A 15,287-nucleotide genomic window follows, 5' to 3' on the forward strand; every position below is an offset into this window, starting at 1 on the left:
TTTGTATAACAATAGCCCAGGTAACTGGGCAAGGTGTTGTTCACTACTCACCAGTTATTGTCAATTGTCAAAGTTATTGTTAACAACAGTCTGAGAGGATTGTAATACAATAACAACTTGTACAAAACAACTTGCACTCAGCCAGGGTTAAACCCTGGTCTTCCGGACACATGATTACATAAGCACATGCCGCACACACAATCTACCAACTGCTCCATTGAGTCATATATTTTGCTCAGCCTCAATTCTATATAAGGCTACTGCCTTCTCTAATACACATATGAGAATCTTTTGTAATAACTACTATATCCTGTTGTTACTGTTGCTTCTAGCAGTGATTGATGTCTTTGTTAATAAGTTTTTGAGTGCCTAATATTAAGCATTTCCTTTTTAGTTGAGTAAATATTCAAATAAGATTAAAACTGTAATATCAAAATTTGTAGATGTAATAAAGCTATTAGAGGGGTGAAATAAATAGAAAAATGTAGGCAAATATCTATTAGAAGCAACAGTAACAACAGGATATAGTAGTTATTACAAAAGATTCTCACATGTGTATTAGAGAAGGCAGTAGCCTTATATAGAATTGAGGCTGAACAAAATGCATGACCTAATGAAGCAGTTGGTAGATTGTGTGTGCGGCATGTGCTTATGTAATCATGTGTCCGGAAGACCAGGGTTCAACCCTGGCTGAGTGCAAGTTGTTTTGTACAAGTTGTTATTGTATTACAATCCTCTCAGACTGTTGTTAACAATAACTTTGACAATTGACAATAACTGGTGAGTAGTGAACAATTCTTCCCCCAGGTAACTGGGGTATTGCTATACAACAATGGCCACCACTGGTGGGGGCCGGTGGTAGATGGGTCGAAAATAATCTCTTTCTATATTCACTGAAGCATGTACGCCCATGGGGGAAACTTAGAAGTTGCACGATGCGCGGGCGCACACTGCGGCGGACACTCGAGCGACTCCGACTCAAGACCCCGCCATCTAAAGTTATCATAAGACTATTTCAGTAGACTAGGCGCTATTACACTGGAAGATGTATAGCAGAAAGAGACATTTATATCTTATGATATGAAGACAGATTTGTGTGTACCATGGTCAGAAGTCACTCAGTATTGTACGGAGCTATGGCTATGACCTTCTCTCAAAACTCACCTCTAGTCATGGCAGGCTGAGTAGAGAACTGATCTAGCCTTAGGTATGATTGAACCTTTTCCCCAAAGAAATACACATTCAACCACGAGCGCTGCATGGCATCGAGCAGCGCTGCTCGAATTCACTGGCTGTGATATCGACGTGGGTACTAGAAGAAACTACTCACTTGAACATCAAAGAGTGTTACTCATTTTAATTCAAGCAATAGGCAGATTGCTTATAATGCGTAGAGTCCTCGACCTTAGACATTAATTTGCTTTTCAAGCTGACTACTGAAAAGGCTATGAGACTCCAAAATTGTGGTATGAGTACCAAGAATCTTAGTTATCTAATCCAACTGCGGTGCCGTAGATATCAGATTACTGCGACAAATAACGACAGCTCAGTGGTGACAGAGATGAAGACAAGCGCAGTATGTCCCGCAGGTACAGCCTTGAAGCCCAGTGGAAAATGTGTCTTGCGAGATCGCAGCAAGTCACACGAGGTCGTGGCTGTGACCAGCTGCGACCAGCCGCGAGAATTTGGACTATATGCGATCTTGAGCGAGCTCAATCAAACGTGGTCGCAGGCTAGCACAGTGCCAAGTGGGAGAATCGAGGCATTTCGCACCTACTCGAATATTAAGTCGCTGTATAATAATTGTATTGTCGTGATTTAATACACTGTGACTACACTTGACGTCATGTGAGCACCCTCGCCATCGTGCGAGCTCCTGCGACATCGCGCGATCTACTTCGACCTGCTCCGCTCACGCCCCCACTCCCGCTCTCGCCATCGCCCCCGCTCCCCCTCCTGCTCCCACCCCCGCTCCCCCTCCTGCTCCCGCCCCCGCTCCCCCTCCTGCTCCCGCCCCTGCTCCCACCCCCGCCCCTGCCCCCACCCCTGCTCGTACCCCCGCCCTCACAACTACGCACCCCTGCACGCACGCGCATGCCCACCCCCCTGCCTGCGCACGTACCCGCACCCGCGCACTGACACGCAAATCCACACTCTCCCACACAAAGCTGCAGGCCTCCTTGCATTCACCGTCGTCCCCATTTTCACACCTGGATGCTCCCCAACACCTGTAATATAAGTGGAGTTGGTGAATATGTGTCGTAGCATAGATAAAGAATGAGATAACAGTGCCTAGGACATGCTGTGAACACGTTGGCGATGCCATACCTCAGAAGCTGCGGTGTCAGTCAATACGAAACACTGAGGTAATCGAGCATCTTTGACTTGCACTCTGCGAGCCCCTGCAGCAGTGGTGGCAGACTGTCACGATGCGTCCTTGCTGATACAATGCACGGTCACGTACCTCGTCAATAGCATCAGGATCAGAATAAGTCCACCTCTGGCATTGGCACTCCGCCCGTCCCCCACAGCATAGGCAATCCCTCTGGAATGCCCCTCGTATTACCCACCCGCTCCTCACAAAAGGATGGGAACAGCTCCCTGGGCACCTTCGGCATGCGCTCCTTGTCTTCTGTTCTTCGTGCATGTACTCACATCTCCACCATGCCCTGCAGGTCAAGTCCGGTCTTGCACAGATGCTCAAGGTGTGTCCTCAGCCATGCATGTGGCCCAGTGATGCTCATATCACCATAATGCACAGGGTGAAGTCATCATGAATGTCATCAACGCAGAACAGGCACGATGCTCTTCAGTGTACTTGACTATATGCACTTACCTTCCCCCAGGCGCGCATAGCTGAGGAGGCTGGCCCGTGCGCCATCATGGCTCTCGAGCGAGTTCCCGCTGACATCAGGAGAGAAGGTGGCATCACACGCATGGTCAGTCCCTCTCGCTCACCTGTGCGTGATGCACTCATCGAATGTCGCAGAGCGATCCCCATCTCATCAAAGAAATCGTCGATGCCGTGACTATCCCCGTCATGGCCAAGGTATGCATAGGACACTTTGTGGAGGCGCAGGTGCCTACTCTCCCTCCGGGCAGCTGTGCGCGCTCGAGCGCGGCATGACCGTCGCGTCGAGGCAGAGAAGGAAAGAGCGACTGGATGCAGGAGGACAAGAGCGCAGACGTAATAGTGACACGAGTATGGTGACGCGTCCATGTCTCTGTCACATGATGAGCTCGGCGTGGGTGCAAAGAGATGATATAATTCTTATAAGTGCAAGCACACTGAGTACACTGGGCAATGTACAGTATATAGCTAATCCAGACACGCGTGCAGGCAAAATTCGACAGATGGCGGCCTTACGTCGGGCAAAGCGCGATTCAGACGGGACATGGTACAGGATCGACGCATCAAATCACAAGATCTCTCACACGTGTTTGACCAGGTGAGATCTGGTTCGACCTCCTGCGATTAGTGCTCCGCAAGATTATTATTATAATTTATTATAATTATAATTAAATTAAAAATATGATTAAATAGTCTGGGACCAGATAATATTATAATTCCATTATATTACAATATGGACATGTTATTTAATCATACTCGGAATACACGACACGTGATGGAGTTCTAGGAGGAATCTGAAGAAATTGTGCTCCAGAACAGTTCTTTAGAGTTGCAGCTATTTGTGGGAAATTCTCGTAACTGACTGGAGCGTATGTGAGCCCGGACATACCATAGAAGGGAATGTGATGTTCCATATCAGGTAAGCCTACCTCATCAGAAGGTCACCTCCAGGCACCAAACTCTGAATATCAGGAAAATTGTCCAATGATCCATACCTGGGGACCTTCCCAGGGCAATTTTGGGCTCACATAATACTGCACTGACCCCTTTTGAAAAGGTGTGACTGTAATGAATTATAATAGAATACTTTAGATTATATTAGACCACCATTAGATATCTGGCTAAGGTCTTCGAGTAATAATACATAATATTATTATTTGCCTTCGTGGCGTATTTAATCATAATTGCGGAGCACTACCTGCGATAGTCCAAGTCGTGCCGTGATCTGGTGCGTCTTGGTTCGTTCTTGGAATATGCGTTTTTCACTGGGCTTGAAGCTTGAAGCTTGAAGACTGGATGAATTATCGGAAAGGCAAGTGCGTTGACATCTGTCACGTTCGGATCTAACCGAAACCGAGATACGTGCAGCGAAAACGCAAGAGAGCGAAAACTGAGTCTGGTCGACCAAACACTACTACGAAAAGTGGATAATTTTGTCCGCTGGGGCCCTTCATAAGGCACTTCAAAGCTATCAGCAGTACATTTGATTGCATTCATAACTTGCTGCATCAATGCTGCATCCTTAGAGGTGTCTGTATAGTCTTCTGACGCAGATGAGGATGAACAAGTTGGTTTTCGAAGGTCGAATGTCATGGTGAGAAAGCACATAGCGTCTGTTTGGCGCCCGCCCCGCGGTGGAAGCTGTCCCCACGGCCTCCGCTGGAAGTCACCCAATGTGCTGTGAATGCCGTTCATTCCGGCGGTTTTGCCACCAACTGCGTATTTTTCCTTCCAGACCTCTGCAATTCATGCTCGCTCTCGAGAGGTCTGAGTCGGTTTTGTATTTCTCGGCTATTCTTGTCAGGCAAGTGGCTGCCTCTGGAATCCACAATTATTGACGACGCGGGGGGCTGCGCTGGGCTACAGTCCTTGGCCGGATGCAGATCGGAGGTATGTGCCCGATCGGCTGATTGACGAGGGACGAACTAGATACACTTGAGCGGCCAATGACTGGTCCTGAGGCCTCTGAGGCCTGATGCCTGAGTGACCCTCGTACCTTGGACTGAGCGTATCGTAAGCACCACACCGCAAGGAGACAACGCAGGAGTGTCATACTCGACGCATACCCCCAAGCCCTCCCACATGAGGCTCTCTTATACCGCCCGTCTTTCCTTTCGGAATGAGGTCGCGCAGATGGTAACATGTAGCGTAGAAACTTTTACAGTGGATGACATTCAACGGGTATTAATGGATTACAAAGACAGTCGAGAACAACATTGCACAAGATCTGAATACGTTTGGGAGCCTCCAGAGTCTACGTCGAGATCCATATCGTCCGGATTATATCGTACAATTTCCTCGGGCACCTCCGATAAAGCTTGAAACCACTGCGGAAATTGAGTAGAATAGAACGCGAACAATTGCACGAACGGAGCGCCTTTGCACGCGCGGTCCTCCAGCCATGCATTGACGTCCGCCATCGGGATCGCCAACAGGCGAAGTAAAAGGATGGTACTATAACATACATGAAATTCAGTAGAATCACATCGGCGACGTCATAAATATCGAGGTAGTACGTACGATGACATAGAATTGGAGATGTTCGATGCGGCAGACCTAGCACCGGAGTTCCGCCCAAACACAAATTCGGTGAACAAGACGGGCTGCGGGGTGCCCCGGCGGGCGAGGATGTTGCGGGCGCTGATGTCGCGCACTACGACGCCACGTTTTGTGGTTTTGTATAGGCACGACAACCATCCGTCCATCTAGTGATATTCCAGCTTGAGTGGAACCACGCTGCAGTCAATAGTTAAGGCATCGAAGCTCACTATTTGCGAGACCTCGTCTCGAGGCCCGGTACGGACAGACGTCGTCGCGGCAGTCCGACCGGTGACGAACTCCATGACATGGGCAAGAGCGATTTCGCCGTGGGGGAGTTGTACCTGCAACAGAAGAGTGAGAAATGAATACCGAGAGGGTGAGACAAGCTAACGGACCTTGATACCATCCGAAGGACCAGGGTATCTCCTTTCCCGCTCGGACAGTCGTTGCCAGAATTCTAAGTATAACAAAAGCATATCGTACCCTGAAGAGCGCTCATACGTTGGTAATCGTCAGCCTCAGACCGTGCCATTTCAGCGCCCGTATACCATTTCATCCACGAGTGGGGCGATCGAGAAGTAAGGCGCTCTCCAGAAATATCTTGAGGCGCTCTCCAGGAATATCTTGATCACTACCATCGATTCGGTGGCGGACTTGATCGCAGTAGGGTATGACCCTTCCAGCCTCACTGTCGCTCGCCAAACTTGCCCCCGCACGGCCGTTCCTATCCAGAGGGGATTTGTCAAAGTGATCATGATGTCGGCGAGGGCTTCCTAAAACGCTGTGCAATACATCATCTGGGGCAGCGCACGATGCCGGTAGAGGTGAGACTCAAAAGATATATTGTTCTATGCGAAGCTTGACGGACACCAGCGCTCGACGATTTTTAAGGGGTACGGACGGGCATTTTCGATGTATTCGTGTGAGGCTTCTACATGACGGCAGAGACGCTCGGCCGGCTCCTTGTACTGTGCTTGGTTTTGACAGCAAGCTCAAGAGGTCCATTTGAGATAGGGCAGCAAGGATGGCGAATTCGCTGGTCAATCGATTATTTATGTCTGTGTAGGCGTATTTATGTTGCATCCTGTTTGCGGAAATACTTCATTGCAGAAGAGTCGCATGTCGATAGGTTGACTGGCAGAGGAAAGTGGTTTGGACTGTATGCAGACAGTGAAAGGCAGCGGTGACCGCAGAGGGACGGGTCGTGGGAACAAGCTTGTTGAACATCGATATAGATCCGAGTCATATCTCTCTTGAAGTTGCGGCATCTGCTCGAGTGCGAGACCTCTGTTCAAACGTTCAAACGTTTATCGACATCTCGAACAGGTTGCTGACCAGTTGAAGGTGGATCGTGCGTGTGAGCCCGTTCTTGACTGATAATAACTCTGTAACAGCCCTCAACGTTCAACTCCTTATGCTGCTGGGTCCGGTCGTTGAGTGCGCGCGTATGTCCATCCCACAAGACGCATAGCCAAGTATTTTTTAGGGAAAAACCCTGAGAAAATTCATGAAGTAAAGCACGAGAAAAAACTTTGAAGAAAGCATAATGAATTTTCGTGGGAAATACCGTGATTGCCCAATCAGCAGCTGAGAATCACGGTTTTTCCTGGAGAAATACTTTATTCTTTTTCCAGAGTTTTTCTGTGTGCTTTGCTTTAACCATTTCTAGAGGTTTTTCCGCAAAAAATACTGGGCCATGCTTCTTGTGTCCTTGAATCTCCATTCGGCATGTTCCTGCGGTCACAGATGCTGTACTGCGGCCTTGGATTTTCTCGATCGATTACTTTCCGCCGGCTTGGTCATATTACTTATTAATAATTCGACAGGAAGAAAGAGAGAATACACAACAAGCAAAGACCTGTCTTCCTCATTTCGAGTTTCGAATTCGCTGGCCGATCGATTATTTATGTCTGTGTAGGCGTATTTATATTGCATCCGCACCTGTTTTGTCTGCGGCTTTCCTGGTGGATAGTTCAAGATTCTCAGGCATGGACCCGGGTGCGCATCCTACTATGCCATACCGTTCAGTCGGCGCACCTCCCTACTCGGCGCACCATATATAGGCAAAAAAAAATGCATTACGCGATGCCAAGTGCCCACATCCAAGCCCAACGGTGCTCTCTGATTGGTGGAAACCCTGAAAGTGCCGATTAGGGGTGCGCCGACTGAGCGGTATGGCATAGTACTTATCATCTTCGCCTTTGCTACCTCACCGTTACAGCCGCAACGTTAGTGACGTTCATGAACAGCCATAATCTAAGAATATTAATGGCCCGAGAAAGTCTGAAGACGTCTCAAGATTTTGCTGTGCCAATAATGGTACGTTTTGCGCTGTATTAAAGGTGAATTCTGTAGCTGGCAGGTGCGCCACAGAGCGTCAGCAAAGCGGTAGATGACCTGAGAGAAGCAGGACGGTCTCGTAACGAGCCACTCCAACTCCGTGTGCTGACAATATACAACTCCGCATCGCTGACTGTGCGTCCAAGAAAGCTCTCATGAGCCTGATCTCGTTCCCCGAGGCAGTTATAAAGAGACGACGTCGACTCGGACTGCCTGCCTAGCTTGTATGCAGCCTCAGCTGCACGCACTTCCTTCGACAATGTCCACCACTAATGCGCGCGCAGAAAAACTTCTCGCCGTTGTGGACCTTGTAGTAAATGCCGCTCAGGTGGTGATACAAGAGTGGACAAAGGAGGACGCTACTGGTGGTCAGAACGCCCTCCCGGCGTCCGTAGATCTCTTCAAGGCTCAGCGCACCATCTTGGCTGCCTGCGGCTCCTTCACTGAAATTATACAAGTACCCCAGAGACGCATCCTAGAAGTTGCTAACCAATACTTTGAGGCTCGGGCATTGCACATCGCGGTCGAGCATCGTGTCGCCCATCACCTTGCCAAGGTCGACCAGGCTGTAGGAATGCCCATCTATGAGCTCAGCAAGGCCACAGGTCTCCACCCGGGAAAGCTTTGTGAGCTGTCTTTCCCTTGATGGTCGCGACTTGTGACTGACGACTGCATTTAGCGCGCATCATGCGGGCCCTCTGCTCCATGCACATCTTTGTCGAAGTCCAAGACGGATATTTCGCCAACAACACGGTCAGTGCGACGCTCGCCACCAACGAGGCCCTTGAAGCACACGTCCTTTTAGGGTGAGTAATCTGCTATCGTTGTTAACTCTGGCTGACCGTGCTTAGGGCTTGGGTTTGTCATCCGGCCTCGGCAAAGCTTCTGGAGATTGTCGGTGATCCTGTAAAGGGTTGGTCCAACTCTGCGACCGATTCCGCCTTCCAGGAGGGACATGGAACCAAGCTATCTTTCTTTGACTGGCTCGAAGAAGGAATTATACAGCCAGATGGTTCTGTCAAACCGCGGCCCGCCTTGGAACGGTTCACTGTCTCAATGGTTAATACTAGTGGCTTCGTCGGAACCCCGCCCTTCTACTGTGAGCCATAGTTGCCGCTGTGGTTTTCCAGCCTTTGATAATGCTCGTGGTACTGGCAGACTTTCCATGGGAATCGCTCGGCTATGCAACAATGGTTGATGTAGGCGGTGGCGTTGGTATGTTTCATATTAATGTAGGACGAGCTTGATCACTGATACGGTATATGGACAGGTGGAATGAGTTTCGATCTCTGCAATCACTTCCCACTTCTCAGTTTCGTCGTCCAGGATCGCCCTGCCGTAATCGAGAAGGCTGAGCCTGTGTGGCAGCGCGAACGGCCAGAAGCGCTCAAAGCTGGCCGCGTCAATTTCATGCCCCACGACTTCTTCACCGAGAACCCCGTGAAAGGCGCTGACGTGTATCTCCTGCGCCACATCCTGTAAGCATTCTATACTCTGTCCGGCCTCTCTCAGCTCTGCTTAGCATCGTAACAGCCACAACTGGGAAGACGACCGCTGCGTCGACATCCTCTCCGCCCTCCGCCCCGCGCTCTCCCCGCACTCGCGCGTGCTCGTGGTTGACATGGTGATGAACACGACGCTGGGCTGCCCCGAGATACCATCCGCGCCGTTCCCGCTGCTCGCAAACTACGGCACTTCTATCCGCTTCGCTCACGAGTCTGACCTGATGATGATGTCCCTGTTCAATGGCGCGGAGCGCGTCCCGGCCGATTTCCGGTCGATCGCTCAGCGGGCGGGGCTTGAAGTATCCCGCATCTGGGAGTGCCCCGGAGACTGCGTCATTGAGATGCGATTGCCGTCCGTGAGCCAGTAGAGAGAGCCAGGTTTATGTTGAATCAATTAGGTGGAGATGGGTGTTGGCTCGTCGACGTTCGACGTTCTTCTTTAGCCCGTGTACGAATGCATTGTGAGTCGTTGTGCTTTGAGTCTTTTGATTGTAGAAACAGTTACAGGGTGTACGAACTCGTTATATTGGTTGTCGTGCCTTGATGGGGAATGAGTCCACGCCAATGTCGCGAACATGAGCATCAAAGGCATGTGCTTACCTCTCGTAGACCAAGCGCAAGTAGCCAGTATTTTGTCGGGTGACGGCGCTGGCGTACCTGGAGTACTTTGCACGAAGTTGCGTCGAATTGCCGCTGCCACCGCTGAACGCAGCGCATCTCGTCCATCCGGCAGACAAGCACAACCAGATCACAGAGCCTGATAGTTAACAATAGCAAGATCCAGGTCCGTAGATACACAAGAGCACGACACGGAAATCCCGCTGTTCCACGCGATCGAGATTCGCCCAAGTGATGGGAACTCAGGGCGAGCTCTATGCATCACAATCGAGAAAAGACGACCGCAACGCAGGAATTGCCCGCGACTGCGGCGAGGACTCCCACCTCGCGGCCGTGTGCACCAACGGCAGTCATCCAAAAGGCATCGCGCACAAAGGTGAAGCACTTGCGTCTCGGTAAACGGTCATAACACCAGATAGTCACATAGACCGGGAGATAAATTGAGGTGGTGAGGTCTGATTCCTGGCGGACGGCTGGTGTGTCTTGGGTCAGGCTGATGACAACGCCAGAACCGAAGACGCACAGATACGAACTCGTCGTTGTAGTCGACGATAGCCATTCAAGATGGATCACTTCCAACGGGTGGAACATCGTGGCTGCAGAGTAATCAGGTATAGTATTATCAGACAGGTGATACGTCCTGAGGTGTCTGCGAATATTAGCTGCAATACATTGGAGAGCCGTTTCGTACGCGTGTTCTACGAGTTTCCATCGCCACGAGAGCGTAGGAGAATATATCGTCCGACAAGTCCTCATGAGAGGGGAGATCTTCCGAGACTATCTCTTGGCTCACTTCGTTGTTCAGAACATTCCGGTGCAGCTTGCGGTTTGCTTCCTCCAATGACGATGGATCTGCAAAACAACGCATCATCAAATGAACGAGGTGCCGGAGACTCGTCTTCTGATTAAGGATTGCACTTTTAGCTTCTACATTTTCAAGCTGAGCGTCCCAAGACCACAAGTACCGCGGTCGTAATAAAGTAAGCAGGACGACATGACCAATTTGAATCGATTCGACGTCGAGTCTACCCATAAGCGCAATGTAAATCGACACCGCCAGATCCCACCAGTATTTCCTGGCATAGAACTTACGTCAAAAATTTGAAATCATAGCTCTCAAATATTCAATTGCAAAGCGAGTAGGACGAGACGTGACGAGGGTGGATTATGTCACGTGCCAGTGACTGTCCGCGTCCAACGTGTTATCTCCAGCCGCCTAGGCCCATAAATACAGCCTCTAGTTAGCGGAAGACAATCGTTCCTTTCTAATAGAGGCTGAGATCATGCGCGACTGCCCTCTGAGGACCGCCCCGTGGGAATATCGTGCCGACGGCAATTCGACGCACGAAAACTCGACCCCCGCATCATATTTAAATCACGGAAAAATTCTCAATAAAATAGTTACATGTTTCTCAGCGGGTCAGAGTTTCAACGGACACATGGGATAACGGGAACAATGTCTTGCACAGGGAATTCAGCGGGGAGGCGCTACATGTCGAAGTTCAATCTCCTCCGTAAATGTAAAGGGATGCCGTGACAGCCTGTCAACGGCAATGCCACTTCGATGTTCCCACGGGGCGGTCCTCAGAGGAACTACCAGCCGCCAGCGCAGCGCACAATCTCCTTCATGGCCTTTGGGATGCAATCGTAATCTTTGTCCTCGCTGAGAATTACTACTAACTCTCAGTCGACCGGTGCTGCTATCGCATCGCACGAGGGCGACATCTCCATTCTTTTCGTGACGTTTTCGCCCAACTATCCAAAGCCACGCAACGGCGCTGGATCGATACGCATAGATTTCTCAAAGACCACGGGACCCGGCCCCCGTCTCGCGTGCGAATGGAGCGCGTGCTGAGTAGGCTGAAGCTCGTGATTGTTGTAGTGCTGCAGCTAACGGTGAATGGCGAAAGCTTCGAGGCCGATATCGATGACACGAGTGAGTTAGTTCAGCTTTCAGCTATGCGTGTGGTGCTGCTGATGTGGATGCTCGTGCATGGGGCGCATGGGCGTGGAGAACGGCGTCCCTGTCTGTTGGGCGGTTTGGCGATGTGTTAGCGTTACCGAGGTACTCAGATAGCAAGATGTTTTCTGGTGGGATCGTTCAGAGCCGTAGGCATGCTCGGGGTACCGCCGGCAAGTGCATGTGTTAATCTTGTGGGTGCTTAATGAGTCGTTCTGAGATTTCACGTGCTGCTGTTTAGTTCTGCACGGATCAAACTGTCAAGCAGCGTGAAATTTTTTACTATACCGCTCTAACAACAGCGATTCCTTACGCTCTGCGCGCAACGGGTCGAGCGACAGTCGAACGATGAAGCGCTCTCACCAAGTGCACGTATTAACATCGTACGTGTGGTAGCTCTTGCCTAAGCATACCGGGAGAGTCGTGTGTTCATTCAACGAATACTGCTCCACATCAACGCGATGTCTGTCAAAGCATATGATTTCGTTGATGAGAACGGTCCGGAGAACAACATCATCAGATTGGCCCTGGCTTGCGAGTCTGAACTGCTTCTCGACGCGGCCCAAAAATGTGGGGTGTACAGGTCGTACGTCCTTCTAGCACTCTTCATTCGACTAGAAGCAGAGAGGATTTAGCGACGGTTTTCACCTGTCCTCTCTGACTGACTTTGAAGAGCAGCGCTTGATCTCTGTGCTAACTGTTATAGGTCCGCTCAACCACATAGTCTGTCAATGTCTGTCAATGTCATTCAGAGCACTCAAAACGTACCCGAGCTCACCCCGTACACCTATTCTTCCCAACCCCGTCGCCACATGACTTACGGTATCTTATTATGAGAGTTGATTCCGGATTTCTCGGAAAACCTCCGTAGCTATGGGCGAGGTTTGCCTACTAGGTCAGGATGCCTTGGAAGGTGTTGTACCATCTCTTGGGTGAGTCAACTCTCTGTCCTCGTAGTCATGAATACGGAGTGACAGCTACGGATGATTCATACTAACACTAGTATTGACATGCGATATAGCGACAGATTTGGTGATCCATAGTTTCGCAGCCAATATGTCTGATGTGGTTCCTACTCGGATACACAGGCGAGGGGAGTCATCACAATTGACGCTAGACTGCGACCGGCGTACGAGTCGATATCGACCAGCTGACCGCTGGCAGGCGTTGGCATATTAATTGGCGCCGACCTTCGTTCCTCAGATCTGGACATATCTTGCGGCGATCGGCGGTAGTCAGCTGAGGAGCATATGGTGAATGATGGTGCTTGCGCTTCTTCTTCCTGTGGGGATGATTCTCGCGATGAAGCGAACCCCGCACACTGGAGAAACAGCCACTAGTGGCGAGATTCTGGTCAGGAGGGTCGCACGACCATGGCCCATCGCGCCATTTCTCAAGCTTTTACTGACAACGGTGAGCAGGCGCACGTTGAGCGTGCGGAGTCCAAGACTTTGTTCCCCGCTCGAGCGGGTGGGGCACACCGATCATGCGGGGGATCGTCCGACTAAGCCAAATATGACTTCCAGAAAGATTGTATGTTTCCTTCTCGTCATGTACGTTCTCCCGTATGCTCACATGCGCACCCGCTCTCCCATTTCTCGTCTACAACGGATCTATAAAGCCCCGCTCACGGCTTGTCCTGCGCAGACGTGCCTGCACCGGTACCCAGCCATAGCTATTATTTTTTCTCCGCCATGTCTGCTTCTCTCAAACTCGGGCGGCTCGTCTCCCTCTGCCTCGCCAACGCATTCGGCATCATAGGCATGAGTCTCGGTATTGACGCTCTCGTCAAGTCCAACCGGCAGAAGACCAAGGTCCGCCACAGCGTACCCGCCGGCACATCGGTGTCCCTCAACACCAACGACGTCCTCCACTCGGGCATCGTCAACACCGTCGTTTGCGGCCTCATCGCCGGCGTGTCTTTCATTGCCCTCGTTACCACCCTCGTCTCCGCGTCTCCTCACCGCGCGCTACTCCGCCGCGTGTCCTCCGCCATCCTCCTCTTCCTCTCGACCTGGCTCTTCGCGACGCTCATACCCTTCACCGACTTCGTCGCGAACCGCCAGGCTAAGGTCAAGGCCACGCTCGACGGCATTTCCGTGCCCCAGAGCGTCATTCAGGCCACGCAGGCAAAGATCGGGGTCACTGGCATCTATCACAAGCTCCTTTATCGTGAGTGTCTGCCCCTCCGTCGCGTGGACCTCAGCTGTAGAGCTGAACGTGTGCACTGCAGTCCGCCTCCAGACGATATTCCACTGGATCGTGTTCCTTTTCGGCGTACTATCCGTGGTCTTCCTGTACGCTACGGAGCGCAGCGCTGAGTCCGCGCGTTACCCGCCCGCGGCCGGCGACGCAGCGGGTTCTATCAGGGAGGTAGATGACAAGCCGAAGGAGAAGGAGAAGGTGGGCGTCCAGCAGGTGTAATTCATCGTGGACGGAGGAGCGCGGTGGCGTAATTCTTAAATTCTTAATGTGAGGCGAGGTCAGGATGAGGGCTCTGAGTCAGGGCCTTTTGGGGTCGATATACGCGGCCGATAATTTTCTCGCAGACATGGATGGAGGATGGAGAATTGTTTAAGATCACGATTTGCAATGTACCTTGTCATGAACCGGAGTGTTTCTAAGCCTGTCAGACTCGGAAGTCGTCCAAGTCCAGTATAGAGCAAGATGTCAAAAAGATGGAATACGCCGTTCGGTGTAGGCGAACCTCGTTGTTGACCTACTTCTTGAGCATCGTAAATTTAATTTATGGGACACAGGGTACACACAGCACAGCGAGAACAAGAAAGCATTGAAAACCCGAAAAAAACGCCGACGTTGGCGTCCAAAACGACTATGTGGAATCGCTGCCTTCGCCATCAATGTCACCGTCCTCCTGGTAGTCACCCGGCGCAGACCCATCTTCGTAAAAGACTTCCTCAGGTTCATCTTCTTGTTTCTGGTAGTCGGAATCAGAGTTGATGCTAATGTCATCGTCTTGTTCTTCCAACATTCCGTGCCACGTCGGATTCTTCTGGTCCAAGAAAATGAACATCTCCATCCACGGGTTTTCTGGTCAGCGAGCCAATCTCCTGCATGGTCACGCCCATCTGACGAAGGATGTAACCGAGCCCGAAGAAAGTAGTCAGTAAAACACGAAAAATGATCATGGCAAGCTGCGTGAGTCGGAGACATACATTGCAATCACGAGTTCTACCTTGTCAGAGAGCTGATTAGGTCCAAATTTCTCAGTGACAGTGCGCCCGCAAAGTCAATGAAGATGACAGGCTGCATAGCGTCCACCTGAATAATTACGTTGCGAGCCTCGACGTCGTGCAGTATGACTCCGCACTCAAGAATAGCATACAATCCTGGCGCCATCACGTCGGCCTAGGGATAACGAGTGGAAGCCACTTCGTAAAACGATGATATGCACTAGACGACAAATGACCTCCGCAAGACATTCACAGGCCAGGACGTGATCGCCAGCCCG

General features: G+C 50.8%; 7 protein-coding genes across 7 annotated transcripts; 4 read left to right on the forward strand and 3 right to left on the reverse strand.

Annotated features, from left to right (window-relative positions):
* Positions 1–1,561: 1,561 nt before the first annotated feature.
* Positions 1,562–2,139, forward strand: SCP_0600820 (hypothetical protein; the record flags this gene model as incomplete). The annotated part of the gene is made up of 2 exons (XM_027759216.1): positions 1,562–1,794; positions 1,854–2,139. 2 exons carry the CDS (start codon positions 1,562–1,564, stop codon positions 2,137–2,139), a joined length of 519 nt encoding a protein of 172 aa, XP_027615017.1.
* Positions 2,140–2,882: 743 nt separating this feature from the next.
* On the forward strand, positions 2,883–3,127 carry SCP_0600830 (hypothetical protein; the record flags this gene model as incomplete). The annotated part of the gene is made up of 2 exons (XM_027759217.1): positions 2,883–2,939; positions 2,990–3,127. 2 exons carry the CDS (start codon positions 2,883–2,885, stop codon positions 3,125–3,127), a joined length of 195 nt encoding a protein of 64 aa, XP_027615018.1.
* Positions 3,128–5,043: 1,916 nt separating this feature from the next.
* On the reverse strand, positions 5,044–5,868 carry SCP_0600840 (hypothetical protein; the record flags this gene model as incomplete). The annotated part of the gene is made up of 4 exons (XM_027759218.1): positions 5,044–5,305; positions 5,372–5,556; positions 5,620–5,733; positions 5,788–5,868. 4 exons carry the CDS (start codon positions 5,866–5,868, stop codon positions 5,044–5,046), a joined length of 642 nt encoding a protein of 213 aa, XP_027615019.1.
* A 2,123-nt stretch (positions 5,869–7,991) lies between these two features.
* On the forward strand, positions 7,992–9,605 carry SCP_0600850 (O-methyltransferase gedA; the record flags this gene model as incomplete). Its single annotated transcript, XM_027759219.1, has 6 exons — positions 7,992–8,358; positions 8,412–8,538; positions 8,584–8,831; positions 8,891–8,947; positions 9,003–9,210; positions 9,266–9,605. 6 exons carry the CDS (start codon positions 7,992–7,994, stop codon positions 9,603–9,605), a joined length of 1,347 nt encoding a protein of 448 aa, XP_027615020.1.
* Positions 9,606–10,116: 511 nt separating this feature from the next.
* Positions 10,117–10,446, reverse strand: SCP_0600860 (hypothetical protein; the record flags this gene model as incomplete). Its single annotated transcript, XM_027759220.1, has 1 exon — positions 10,117–10,446. One exon carries the CDS (start codon positions 10,444–10,446, stop codon positions 10,117–10,119), a length of 330 nt encoding a protein of 109 aa, XP_027615021.1.
* Positions 10,447–13,509: 3,063 nt separating this feature from the next.
* SCP_0600870 (predicted protein) lies at positions 13,510–14,239 on the forward strand (the record flags this gene model as incomplete). Its single annotated transcript, XM_027759221.1, has 2 exons — positions 13,510–13,987; positions 14,049–14,239. 2 exons carry the CDS (start codon positions 13,510–13,512, stop codon positions 14,237–14,239), a joined length of 669 nt encoding a protein of 222 aa, XP_027615022.1.
* Positions 14,240–14,648: 409 nt separating this feature from the next.
* Positions 14,649–14,855, reverse strand: SCP_0600880 (hypothetical protein; the record flags this gene model as incomplete). Its single annotated transcript, XM_027759222.1, has 1 exon — positions 14,649–14,855. The coding sequence occupies one exon, from the start codon at positions 14,853–14,855 to the stop codon at positions 14,649–14,651; it is 207 nt and encodes a 68-aa protein (XP_027615023.1).
* Positions 14,856–15,287: the final 432 nt, after the last annotated feature.

Source organism: Sparassis crispa (genome assembly GCF_003851025.1).
Source record: "Sparassis crispa DNA, contig_000005F, whole genome shotgun sequence".
Classification (NCBI taxonomy): Eukaryota; Fungi; Basidiomycota; class Agaricomycetes; order Polyporales; family Sparassidaceae; genus Sparassis; species Sparassis crispa.